The 13,544-nt window shown below is 46.9% G+C and overlaps 1 protein-coding gene across 1 annotated transcript in view; it reads left to right on the top strand.

The window, feature by feature from the left end:
• The window catches only part of EPB41 (erythrocyte membrane protein band 4.1), a 138,471-nt gene that overhangs the window by 9,180 nt on the left and 115,747 nt on the right, over window positions 1-13,544 (top strand). The window contains exon 3 of the mRNA XM_060275742.1: window positions 9,131-9,242. Coding sequence (XP_060131725.1) covers window positions 9,199-9,242 — 44 coding nt within the window. The 5' untranslated portion in view covers window positions 9,131-9,198. The remainder of the gene's footprint in view (window positions 1-9,130; window positions 9,243-13,544) is intronic.

Here is a 13,544-nt window from a genome sequence, read left to right as displayed (position 1 = left end):
CAGATATTGGTGATGTATCCATACAGCAGCCTTTGCCAACCTGCAGCCCTGGCCAGCGTAGTCGTGCCATCCTTGTTGGATCGATACCTAGCGTCTGCTTAAATGCTTCTGATAAAGATATTTATTATTATTTATTAAATTTGTGTATGATGGTAAGTGCTAGAGTGCACAAGGCTGGTGTTTTCTTGAAGAAGTGTATAAGGCAAGAAGAAGATGGGATTTTGCAAGGATAGACTACTGCAGTGCATTGCATTTGGTGCTGTCCTTGAAGACTTCAGAAAATTCAGCTAATGCCATGAGATTCCTCATTGGGGTCTGTCAGTGGGAATATACCTCTCTGAGGCAGGGTTCGAAATTCGCCCGGTGCATTTTGCACCTGGGCGCTGTGGTTAAACCACTGAGCCTAGGGCTTGCTGATCAGAAGGTCGGCGGTTCGAATCCCTGTGACGGGGTGAGCTCCTGTTGCTTGGTCCCAGCTCCTGCCAACCTAGCAGTTTGAAAGCACGTCAAAATGCAAGTAGATAAATAGGAACCGCTACAGCGGGAAGGTAAACGGCGTTTCCATGTGCTGCTCTGGTTTGCCAGAACCGGCTTTGTCATGCTGGCCACATGACCTGGAAGCTATACGCCGGCTCCCTCGGCCAATAATGCGAGATGAGCGCGCAACCCCAGAGTCGGTCACGACTGGACCTAATGGTCAGGGATCCCTTTACCTTTACCTTTATCGGCCACTTGCAGCCAAGTGAAGATGCCTGGTTGCCAGGATGGTGCCTGACTTCTCCACCATCTGGAGGCGCATGCCTGGGGATCCTTGGATATTTACTGTTTTCACACAGTTATGCTAAATCTTGTAGAATTCCATCAGTTATATTTTATCTGTGCCATCAGAAGGAATTTCAGGAACTGAGTCCTATTGAAGAATACGGCTTTTGAGATGTGTGGCCTCAAAATGGCAACTTGATGTACCTATTTTGAACCTCCCATCTCATGTAGGCTTGGGCTTTCAACATGCTAATCATCACCACCGTTGCCTGTGCAAACTAAAAGGCAAACCTTCCTTGTGATGGTGGGTGAGGCATGGCTCGCTTGTCAGCAGGAAGCTGCTGCCTGGTTTCTGTGCAAAGTGCTCCAAAGTTTAGATGAAGAAACTTATAGGAAACAAACCCAGTTACCAAAGGCAGGGATGGGGAACCTGTGGCCCCCTAGATGTTTCTGGAGTACAGCTCCCATCATCCCTGACCATTGGCTATGGTCAGTATGTCTCTGAATAGGTGAAAAAGTTAAAGGACCCCTGGATGATTAAGTTCAGTCAAAGGCGACTATGGGGTTGTGGCGCTCATCTTGCTTTCAGGCCGAGGGAGCCGGTGTTTGTCCACAGGCAGCTTTCCGGGTCATGTGGCCAGCATGACTAAACCGCTTCTGACAAGTGCCAGAGCGCACGGAAACGCTGTTTACCTTCCCGTCGCAGCTTTCAAACTGCTAGGTTGGCAGGAACTGGGACAGAGCAACGGGAGGTTACCACTGTCGTGCGGATTCAAACCACTGACCTTCCGATCAGCAAACCCAAGAGGCTCAGTGGTTTAGACCACAGTGCCAACCACTCCCCCATGTCTCTGAACCTTCTTCTTCTTCTTTGGTGATCACTTGTATCTGAGTAAGATTGTCTTCCATAAACATGATTTTAACAATGGGTCTGTAATTGACTGTGGAGGCCAATTCTGGATTCACACGTCCTTCCACAGTGGGGACATTGGTTTCCGGGCGGGAGTTGGTCACGGTGTGGATTTGCCAAGCGTGCCTTCCTCTTAGCACGTTTCTCCCTTGTGTGCTGTGTTTGAGCAAAAGTCCACGACACCTTTGGTAAAGGTGAATACCAGCTGCTAAGACTTGCAAGTGGGGCGGTTGCCTGTGTGTTCAGACCCTGCTGTGACTGGGGTTGGCCCCTGTGAGAACGAGATACTGGGCTAATGGAGCCACTGGCCTCGTCCAGAAACGCACTTCTTACATTCTTGTGAAACTAATCACCCGTAAGCTGCCTCAAGAGGGCTTTGCCCTGCAAGGCAGCTTATAATTACACAGAAATGAATGAAGTTGTTAGACTTTAGGGTGCCTCAAGACTCCTTGCTGTTCTTGCTGAAAAATACTAACAGAGGCTACTCCTATGGAAATTATACTTGCCCTGAACAGAGCATGCCCTGAACAAGCATTGAAAGCAGTGGCTTTTGGTTGATGAATGGCATGCTAGTCAATTAATCATATGTTTTTTTATTTAAGGGAATGCCTTCACCTCCAGATCCCTAGACAGTTCAGGCAGAGGTGAGGTTTGAACCAGGGACTCTCTGATTTGTGGCATGTAGGCCCTCTTGGCCTCTGCTCTTCCTTAGATTGATGAAATAAGTGCACATGAATGCCCACTTTACATTTTCAGGTAGGATGATTTAGAAGGTCTGAATAATAACATCTGTAATGTTTAATTGACATCTGGGGCTTGAAACAAATAAAGATTCCAAGGCGGAAATGAAAGAAGCTCTCTGAGTCTGTTCCAACCAGATGATGAGCAAACAGAAGCTTGGGGGGTGGGGGTGGGGAACCGCAGATTTCCCAGAAGATTCCTGAAGCCTCCTCTGGCTTGGTTCAGAAAGTGATTCCTCATCTGCGGTTCTGGTAGTGCCACTGGTGTGACATGCTGCACCAAGCCACTTTGGCAAGAGCCCAGCCAGACACAGCAATTGTGTCGGGAAATGTAGCGTGGCCAGCTGCCAAAGCACAAGGGTTGGTGGTGGAGGGCAGTGGAAGCTATTTTCTTGAAGGCAGTCCTAATCGATGGAAGGGAAATGACCCAAAAAAGAAATGCGCTTATCATCGCTTTGTAGTTTCTGATCTCTGCCAGCAGACTAATGAAAATGTTTTAAATATTTTATTTTTGACTGTATCACTTGATCGCATTTGTGTTTGTGGCTCCTATGGGAGGAGAGGCAGAGTATAAGCTTAATAGGGAAATAGATAACTGCGTTGAGCATTTTTAATCGGCGGGACCAGCAACAAAATGTTCTGGGGTGGAATCCTCCTGTCCGGTCCCCCAGGCAGCTACTGCCATGTCGTTGATCAGGATACTCCCTTCTTTTCCTCAACTCCCTAGCAGCGACTCCCCCAAAGACCTTGGTGATGTGGACCATCACCGCTCGCGTCCAACTGTCTTGAGAGACAATGGAGTTACACCTCTGCGGGTGAAGTCAAACTGCTGCATTGACAGCACTGAAGTGACTTCCCCGGGGCGCCAGCATGGGCAGTGTGTTTGGAAGTCCTGGGCTGCCAAGACAACAAGACCCCCCCCCCTTCTCGGCCCTGTTGATGTGGTCCAAAGGAAAGCAGAGCAATACATCTGGCACCAGCTGGGCTACAGGAGTTGCCGGAAGGAGGTGTGCAAGCAAGGCGCCATCCAACCGTCTTAGGGACTCCACTCCGGATTTGTGTAGGGTTTCCTCCTTAGCCTTTTCTTCCCCCAGACATGCCCCGCAAGGCAGTGGAGCCTAGATCGGCTTCCTTCTCAAGCTGACGAACCCCATCTGATCCTCATTTCCTTCTATATCTTGTGCAGAAGTCACCTTCTTGACCATTGGATCCACTATTGATACTGTCTGCTCTATATACGGTAGACAAGCAAAAGACGGTGTTGTAGTTCAATGACACATTCCAGTTATCCCACCACACAGGGCTGGATTTAGGTTTGATGAGTTACTAAAGGTAATGGGTCTTTTATATGTCCAGCTGTCCCTTGTCAACAACAAATTGCCGCTGTTTTTTGTGTTGAATATATGCTATATGGTAATTTATGGACCTAATAGGTATCTAAAGCCGTTTGGACATAACAAAATAAGTATTTTATCAAAGTAATTGTTGAACTGAAATTAGGGTTGCCAGACTCCATAGAGGACAGGACTTCTGTGCCTTTAATTGCCCTGCTCTCTTTTGAGTCTGGAAACCTTAAAGAGAAACCAGCAGACCCTTTGTTTAATTTCCAAGCAAAGGGCCTGCTGGTTTCTCTTTAAGGTTTCCAGACTCAAAAGAGAGCAGGGCAATTAAAGGCACAGAAGTCCTGTCCTCTATTGAGTCTGGCAACCCTAACTGAAATACAGTTAAGAAGTACAGTATATAAATAGTGAAAAATTTTTGGGGGGCCAAGACAGTGTCGCCCTAAGCTATAGCTTGTTTAGCTTATGTGGGGGACCTTCTCCCCCTTCAAGCCTTCCACCCACATGAGTGGGTGTGACAATCTTAGTAATGCAAGCTGAGGGGGGAGGGACGAAAGCTCCCCTCCCCACACCACAGTGACCTGGATTAAAATCAGCAGCCCCCGCATAGATGTAATTAAAGACAAACCAGTGACACGGATATATGCTGTGCACGAAGCTTAATGTGGAACTTGGCTCAAAGCCAGCTCGCAACTCCTTGCCCCAAAATCGCTCGCTTGCCTCAGGCTAGGAACTAAGCGTGTCGAAGGAGCAGCTTTCCTCCGACCTCGAGGAGGGTTCTTGCTTGGCTCTGAGAAATGGCTTGCTCCAAGCTGAAGTGACAGCAGGTGTGTTCCTACCCCTTGCTCGGCACCTGTAGTGAGTCAGCCAAAAAGAAAGAACGAAAGAAAAAGGATTTAAGGCAATTACCTGCTCAGTATGGAGATCTGGCAGGTTTGTTTCTTTGCCCCACCAGACATTTTTGGGTAGGGTGTGCTACTCTTGTTTGAATCATTCATCCTAATGTAATTAGGAATGAGACCCAGATCTCTTCACATTTAGCAATATTTCCCCCCAGGAACTGAAGTTGCGGGAGGGGCGGGCGGTGCGTGATGACTGGCGTTTGAATTTTCTGGGAGGGTGGTTGAGGCGAAGGGGTGAAACCCTTTGCCACTGGTGAACTCAAGCTGTGTCACTCCAAAAGAGGGCAAAAGATAGCAATTTGCATGACCTGATTTTTATGGATAGATGCAAATTTAGTTGTTAATACTATAATTAAATGAAACTAGGATAGATTATGACCTGTCTGCCAGCTCAGTCAGCTATCCATGTGCTTACTGTGGATGGGCAATGTCAAGGTCCTCTCATGCTCCCCCTTCTTAGGAAGATTTATCCAGTGTTAGAAATGGAAATATGAAAGCTAGGAGCTAAATGGCACCTTAAGCCTAGGTCAGGGCGCAACACTGGAATGTCTAGGCACACACACACACACACACACACACACACACACAACAAGAATACAAAGCTGGAAATGAATGAACTGCAGCTCAAATATTATGTTCATTTTTCACATGGTCTAGTCCTTCCCCTGCCCACCCCCCTAATATTCTTAAGAAGGTCTCTTCTCTAGTCTTCAGAGAGTGGCTGGAAGTGGGGAGGCAGAAAAAGGTCCTCCTTTCCTTCAACTCTGCAGTTTTAATCTGAAATCTTAGGCACAGTACTAAGAAGGCGCAGAGTTCAGAAACTGCTTGCGCTAATGAAATTCCCTTTCACAAATGCGCCTAGAACAATGGGAGTCTCAAAGCAGCTAACATTCTCCTTTCCCTTCCTCCCCCACAACAAACACTCTGTGAGGTGAGTGAGGCTGAGAGACTTCAGAGAAGTGTGACTAGCCCAAGGTCACCCAGCAGCTGCATGTGGAGGAGTGGAGACGAGCACCCGGTTCCCCAGATTATGAGTCTACTGCTCTTAACCACCGCACCACACTGGCTACACACTGTCACTTTCCCAACTGAACCCCACCCTCTCTGGTATTGCTGTTAGCCCTGCTGGGGGTTAATGGGCATGAACCTGTTCCTTTCCCTTAGCCAAATCAAACTCTGGATCTGAAGCTTAGGCCAGGAGGGGGGAATCTTTTGGCTTCGAGATGTTGCTGAACTACAACTCCCATCATCCCTTGCATGCATGACCAATGGCTGAGGATGATGGAAATAGTAGGCCAGCAACATTTGGAGACCCAATGGTTTCTCATACCTGTGGCAAAGGAGAGAAGGTGGTGGTGTGTGCCCCTTTAAATCTAGACCTCCAGTGCAGCAATAAAAAATGCTAGCACATTTGCAAAGCTAAGCAGGGTCCGGTCCAGTTTAAATTGGATGGGAGACCATGTGTTGAGATTCCTGTATTGCAGGGGGTTGAACTAGATGACTCTCAGGGTATCTTCCAGCTATACAAGTCTATGATTCTATTGTTCTTAGTAGCTTATTCACATGCATATTGGAGAACCTCTGAATGAAATCATGTGATCACCCTTCCCTGCTTGTGTATCTGGACCGCATTTAGGACCAGAAGAATATTGTTATGCCTTCGGCACGATTGATCCCTTTAAAAAATGAATATTGTAAGAACACTACAGAAGAAAGCAGCCAGCTATGATATTATAGAAGATCTATCACACGTACACAAATGTGCAAATTCAAGTTGGTTACGTTCACATAATTAACATTTTAGGTTGGGGTGGAGCTGAAGCCGTTTCAGTTCAAACCACAAGCAGTTTGGTAATCGGTTTGGCACATCTCTTGGAACTGGTTTAGTTCTTCGTGTGGGGAAACCTGAAAGTGATTCACTCTGATGGTTTTTCAAAGCAAAGGTGGAGCAAGGTAACTCGGCACAGTATGGCTAAATTACTGTGTGTTAGTGTAAGTTCTAGTAAAATTGGTGAGACTTTACTAATGACAGAAGGCTGCCTTTGTGGGTCCTTGGGGTTTAAGTTGAATAAAATTTAGGCATAGTTAAAAGGGAATAATTTCTTTTGAGCTTTCATTTTCCTCTTTCTAATTCTCCACTGCATTGGTTCTCAACCGCTGTTCCGCTGCACACTAATGTGCTGCGAGACGCTGGCTGGTGTGCGGCGACGTGCGGCGACGAGAAGGGCGATTTGCATTGTCACGTGCCTGGCGGCCGCCAATAAGCTGCACTGACCCACCGGAAAGCAGTATTTCTCCTCCTCTTTCCCAAAGCTCAGTGCAAACGAGCCTGGCGGCCGCCAATACACAGCACTGACCCGCCAGAAAGCAATATTTGGCAAGTGTTTCTTACAGTCATAATTATAATATAGGGCGGCACAGAGTTAATTTTTTTAACTTTTTTAATGGTGGTGTGCCTCGTGATTTTTTTCACGGAACACGTGTGCCGTGGCCCAAAAAAGGTTGAGAAACACTGCTCCACTGAGTGACTGTTCCTATCGGGCTAAACCAAAGTATTTGGGAGTTTTTGTTTTGTTTTTTTGCATGGATGAACGTGCATGAAATAAAAATAGCAAAAACACTTGGACCCTGCTCAGAAACAATACTAAACCACAGTTTAGCATTAGGGGAACGAGTCCTTTTGCTTCCTTCACATGCATCTGGAGGTCAAAACATCCTGTTCTCCTTTTAGGACTTCCCACAGTGCTCTGTGCTGTCCGAGCTCAAGGAACAGTGATTAGTGAAAACAAACTAGGCTCAAACAATTTGAGCCAGGTTCTGGCTCCTATGCATGTAGCCACCTGGCTAACATTGCTGGTAACAGGTCCTGCTGCCATTCTCAGAACCTTTAGGCCGCCCACTATCCTTCCTTGTGTGCAGAAGTTGCTTTCCAGAAATGCTTGTTGCCTTGCGGCATCCACACTCCTTTAACTGCAGCTGTGTTGCAGGAAAGCCTGTTGCAACATCTGATTAGGGAAAGGAAGAAATGCCATATAAAGGAAGTATGCTTTTGGATTGCCGTATCAAAGTGCTGCTGCTGCTTTGCTCGCTGCCACCTTGCATCACAAGCTGATGTGGTGATGCAACTCTCTGGGCTTAAATTACTTTCCCTCGCAGTTGGCAAGCGGCCTTGGCCCAGCTTTTGCCAGCTGGCTGGAGGCAGAAACAGACTGCCGTTTCCTTGTTCACAATGGATTTTTTCGGGTGTTTTACATAATCTGGAACTTGTCAGACGGGCTCCCAGGCCTTGTTTGCCATTGTCCACTGTTCAGAGTTTACCCAACTTCCAGGATTGACTTCCAGCACTGCTTACTTGAAAAGGGGGACGATGCAAGCTCCCCAGCCAGCGGGTGTGGGTGTGTGGGTGGCAGTTGGCCTAATTATTTTCCAAAGAAACTGTTACTGTGTTTGCCAGAGGTTTAAGCAGCTTCTCGGAGCTCAGCGACGCTCTGTCCAGGGCTGTGAGGTCTCTCCTATCTTAATGGTTTTTCTTTTGTCTCTCGCCTCTTGATGAGGGAACCCTTAATGGTCAGGTAATGGACAGGCTGTGTTATTGTATGTGGGGTGTGTGCGTGCCTGTTTGCCTCTGTCTCCAGGATGTTTTCAGGCTCTCAAATTGGCTTAATGCACCTTCAGATTCGGAAATGGAAGGCAAGATGAAGCTGCTCATCTGACCTCCCTCTGGCTGTGTCGCTGCTTCATACCAGGACGGGGATAGGTGAGGTGGTGGCCAAGTTGTCACTGTGCAAACACGCCAGCGGAGCCAGTCTGGTTGTCCTGCCGGCAAGTTTCCACCATGCTGATCTCTCCTCTCTCCCCTTTCCCCATCCCAGGATGCTGCAGCAACATAGCTGCAGGGAGGTCAGGTGAGCATTCCAGCCCCCACCATGCTGCCCGCTACTGAAAACAGCTGCAGCAAATGGGATATGACAGTTGCACACAAAATGTGGAGCTGAAGGGGTGGAATATGCAGTTGGTAAGCTGATAATGTTCAGCTGGAAAAATGGGGTGGGGGGAGAATGGAACACATTATTTGTGTGTGTTTATTACACTTTTAAACGACAGGCAATGTCTAGGATGACGTGTATTAAAAACCTGTTCTTTTGAGCTTGACTATCCTCTTATTCACTTTAATTTTCGGGTAGGTAACGCTCTGTCACATCCTTATAGATACCATTAAAGTACTCCCTTTTTTTTGGTGCTGGTTAGTTCCTGAGCGAGCTAAGGCAGATTCAGAAAGGCATAATTGCTGTATAGTAGACAGGTGCCTGTGGGAAACTCAGAAGCAGGACCCGAGGACAAGAGCACTCTCACCTTCCGGCAGTTTCCGGCAACTGCTTTTCAGAAGCATTACTGCCTCAGATTGATGGAAATACCTTCGTTGCTTCAGACTTCTAAGATGGTAATGGCATTTTCTCTCTTTCCTTTCTGCCTCAGGCAAACTGGTTTCTTATGACACGAGCCTCTTGGAGAAGCCTAATTTACCTGTTGCGTTGTGAAGAATTATGAATATGGCAGTTGTATATGCAGAAGGGCTGAAACATACAAGGTAAGGTTGAAAACATCAAGGCATGTAAAAAGTGACAGCGTCACTGGGTAGAAGTTTGTTGTGGGAGCATTAAAATTAATTATTTGTGACTACAGTGGTACCTTGGTTCTTGAACTCAATCTGTTCTGGAAGTTGGTTCGACTTTCAAAACATTTGAAAACCAAGGCGCGGCTCCTGATTGGTTGATTGGAAACAATGCGGACTGCTGGAACGGACATTTGGCTTCCCAAAAATGTTCGTAAACCGGAACACTTACTTTTGGGTTTGCGGCTTTTGGGAGCCAATTTGTTCAGGAACCAAGATACCACTATACTCTGAACTTGGTACTTAATTGGGTGATGTCACTACCTTGGCCTTATTTGAAGGTTGTCCCCGAATTTAAAGAAATCTTAAAAGATTAACCTTACTGGTTGTTAGCCAGTACAGTCGTACCTTGGATCTCAAACGCCTTGGCTCCCGAACAAATCAGCTCCCGAAGGATTGAAAGCCGGAAGTGAGTGTTGCCTTGACATCTGATGGGAGGGTGTTCCACAGGGCGGGCCCCACTACTGAAAAGGCCTTCTGCCTAGTTCCCTGCAACTTACTTCTCACAGTGAGGGAACCGCCAGAAGGCCCTTGGAGCTGGACCTCTGTGTCCGGGCTGAATGATGGGGGTGAAGACGCTCCTTCAGGAATACTGGGCCGAGGCCGTTTAGGGCTTTAAAGATCAGCACCAACACTTTGAATTGTGCTTGGAATTATACTGGGAGCCAATGTAGGTCTTTCAGGACCGGTGCTTGTACTGCACAATTATTGTTACAGGTAGGTAGCCGTGTTGGTCTGAGTCGAAACAAAATTAAAAATTTCCTTCAGTAGCACCTTAAAAGACCAACTAAGTTTTTATTTTGGTATGAGCTTTCGTGTGCATGCACACTTCTTCAGATACACTGAAACAGATTCCACCAGACCCTTATGTATATTCAGAGGGTGGTGGTGGGGTGATGGGAATGGGTGATGGGCTGAGAGGGCACAATTATTACAACTGCAGGCTTTATGGTTTTAATGCCAGCTTTCTCTCTCTGCCTCATATTCCACTCCTGTTTTTTAACGTCCTGTCTGATGAAGATTTCTGAAGAACTTGAAAGCGTACTTGCCAATTTGTGACATTTTAGGTAAAGGTAAAGGGACCCCTGACCATTAGGTCCAGTCGTGACCGACTCTGGGTTTGCGCGCTCATCTCGCATTATTGGCCGAGGAAGCCGGCGTATAGTTTCCAGGTCATGTGGCCAGCATGACAAAGCCGCTTCTGGCAAACCAGAGCAACACATGGAAACGCCGTTTACCTTCCCGCTATAGCGGTTCCTATTTATCTACCTGCATTTTTGATGTGCTTTCGAACTGCTAGGTTGGCAGGAGCTGGGACCGAGCAACGGGAGCTCACCCCGTCACAGGGATTCGAACCGCCGACCTTCTGATCAGCAAGCCCTAGGCTCAGTGGTTTAGCCCACAGCGCCACCTGGGTCCTACTAAAAGTCTTGTCCGCTGCAGGTGACCCAGGCTGCCACCCCAAGCTTGCAAAAGACAAAATTTCTTGCAACATCTCTCCAAAACCCCTGAGGAATATTGTGAAGAAGCTATTACCACTTTAATGACTCATTTGCTTCCTTGAAACCCAACCCGTAAGCAAACCCTAAATGGCGACTCTAATGAAGGGGTGTATCTCATTGCTTTTCAAACGCCCCACCCTGCCTTGCCATAATATCTCCCCCCCAAAAAAACTAAGGTTCATTAATAACCTTCCTCATCCATCCTCAGCACAAGCTTCCCTTCTTGCTACATTGCAAAGGATCACTATGTGAGAGATGTGAGCAAATCCTCTTCTTAGAAGTGATTTGCAATTCATTTTGGCTTGGCCCGCAGATAGTAATTACTTTTGGCCATAGCTGACCTCGGCCCGGATTTGAGCAATAGATCTAGTTTATCCCAATTCTCCCCAAAGCCCAATACTAAACCCAAAGCATGGTTTCCACTAATTTCCAAGGGTTTCGTTCATTTGCTCCTCGGAATCATGCTTGCTAGCACCTCTCTAGGGGATAGAGCACATAGCTAAGTGCACATGGCAATGCTTGAGGAGAGTTCTGGTGTCTACATGCAGCGTTGCTGCCCTCTTCCTTCACCCTGCTCATAATTTTTCTCCTCTAATGTTGCTCCCTACCTCTACCCTTTTCCTGATCAATGTATGTATATCCATTATCTCCCCTTATCGAGCCATCAAGTCTTCTTTGAAACAGGGAAAACGCATTAGTTCTGCATGCCAAGGAATGCTTTCAGAAGGTCAGCCAGTATCTTCACCATAACGTCCCCCCCCCCGGCACCCCATCGAAATGACCTGCTGGCTTGCAAAGGTTAAGTGCAGATATCATGTTCAGGACCAGCCTGCTTCTGCAAGAATGCCCAGGGATATGGTTAGATGTTTCACTGTCTGAATAACCCTTTCCCAATTCTCCCTCCCTCTCCCCCATCCAACCCTGGTTTGTTTGTTTCGTAAAGATAGTTTGAAGAAACCCTTGTGCCATGTAAATGGGACAGCAAAACAATAATAATGCTTGAGGGCTATGCCTACAAGCACACATTTTCTGAAGCACTAAGCCGAATTAAAACTCAGTAATCCTTCTCCAAATATTGCAGCTGCAGTTCTCCAGCCCAAGCAATGTCTACAAAAATACTTAGCCCAGGGTGAGATGTTCATAAAAATGCATATATTAGTGGAAATGAAAAAGCATTATACTAGGGGAAACAGCTTTGCAAACACATTCATATCCATATGTTTATTTGGAGAAATCTGCACTAAAATGCTGATAAATTTCTACAAGGATTTTTGTTTAAATTGTTGGAGATATGTGGATAATTGAATTGTGGCCGTGTGAAATATTCCTGTTCTTGGAGTCACACCCTCATCCAGGATAATCCATTCTCCTTTCTCATCTGCTGGTTATTCTACCCCTCATGTCCCCCATCACCCCCCCCCAACCAATGGTTCAAGACAGCATTGTGCACTCATTGAGCATGCTCAGTCTTTGTGGGCTCTTTTTCAGCCCACAAGAGTATTTTTTCCTCATTTAGAAACACGTACTTCTGCAAACATTATCCTAAACCAGCCAATAACTACCCCTTTTCCAATGGAATTTGCCAGTGCTATTTTTCTAGAAAAAGGTGCTGGAACTCACCATGAACTCTTATAATAGCAATGGCACCCACCCGTGAGGTGCCAGAACTGAGTTCCGATGAGTTCTGGCTGAAAAAAGCCCCAGATATTGCCATTTGGGCTGCAAAAGGATCTGCACTCTGAGAATGAGCTGGCAGTTAATATGTTCAGGAAGGGTGCTAGCTCAGGGGCAGAGCATCTGCTTTGCATGCAGAAGGTCCCAGGCTCAAATCCCCCCCCCCCAAAAAAAATCTCCAAGTAGGGCCGGGACAGAATCCTGTCTGAAATCTTGGAGAACTGCTGACAGTCAATGTTGACAATACTGAGATTGATAGACCCAAAGGCTTGACTCTGTAGAAGGCAGCTTCCTATGCCTAAAACACTTCACATTTTTTCCACGCTGTAGAAGAACCCAATGCACCATTTTGTTTGAGACTAATTCTATTCTAAAGCCGCAGTACATCTGTATGAAGACCCTGACCTGTTTAATTCCTGCATGCCAGGCTGGTGTTGAAGGTACAACATTGCAGCGGGACCAGTAGAAAATGAAGAGGGGGGAGAGTTTCTATGCTTATTCTATCTGTTGTGATCCCTGGCACCACCTGCTGTGGACTGCCCTGCCTTCCAGCCTAAGAGGCCTGGTTGCCACTGCCCTGATGAATGTGATCCAATAGCAATTGGAAGTCCATAGAGTCTTGTGGAAAATACATTTTGATTTTTTTTTAAAGTTTTATTTTTGCACTTCCAGCCCACTTTCCCCCCCCCCCCCCGAGAAGCTCAAGGTGGCATACATAGTTCTCCTTCTCCCCACGTTGCCCTCTCAACAACCCTGTGAGGTAGGTTAGGCTGAGGCTGTGTGATTAGCTTGAGGTCATCCAGCAAGGTTCATGACTGAGTGGGGATTTGAACCCTCTCCTAGGCCTTAGTCCCAACCATGGCACCACAGTGGCCCTCTTAACTTTGTTGGGCTGGTATTTAGCCTTAGATGGAGCTTGCCACTCACTTTGGGCTGCATTCTCAAGCAGCCTGACTCTGAGAAGACCTGGTCCTGGTGTGGTGCAGGCCTCTACTGACCTCACACTGACTATTGGCTGTGCCTTGTTCAGAAGGTCTTTGGC

The sequence above is a fragment of the Zootoca vivipara genome, chromosome 6, assembly GCF_963506605.1.
Source record: "Zootoca vivipara chromosome 6, rZooViv1.1, whole genome shotgun sequence".
Lineage (NCBI taxonomy): Eukaryota > Metazoa > Chordata > Lepidosauria > Squamata > Lacertidae > Zootoca > Zootoca vivipara.
The sequence above is the reverse complement of the archived record's forward strand: the minus strand, read 5'-3'. Positions and strand labels throughout refer to the sequence as shown.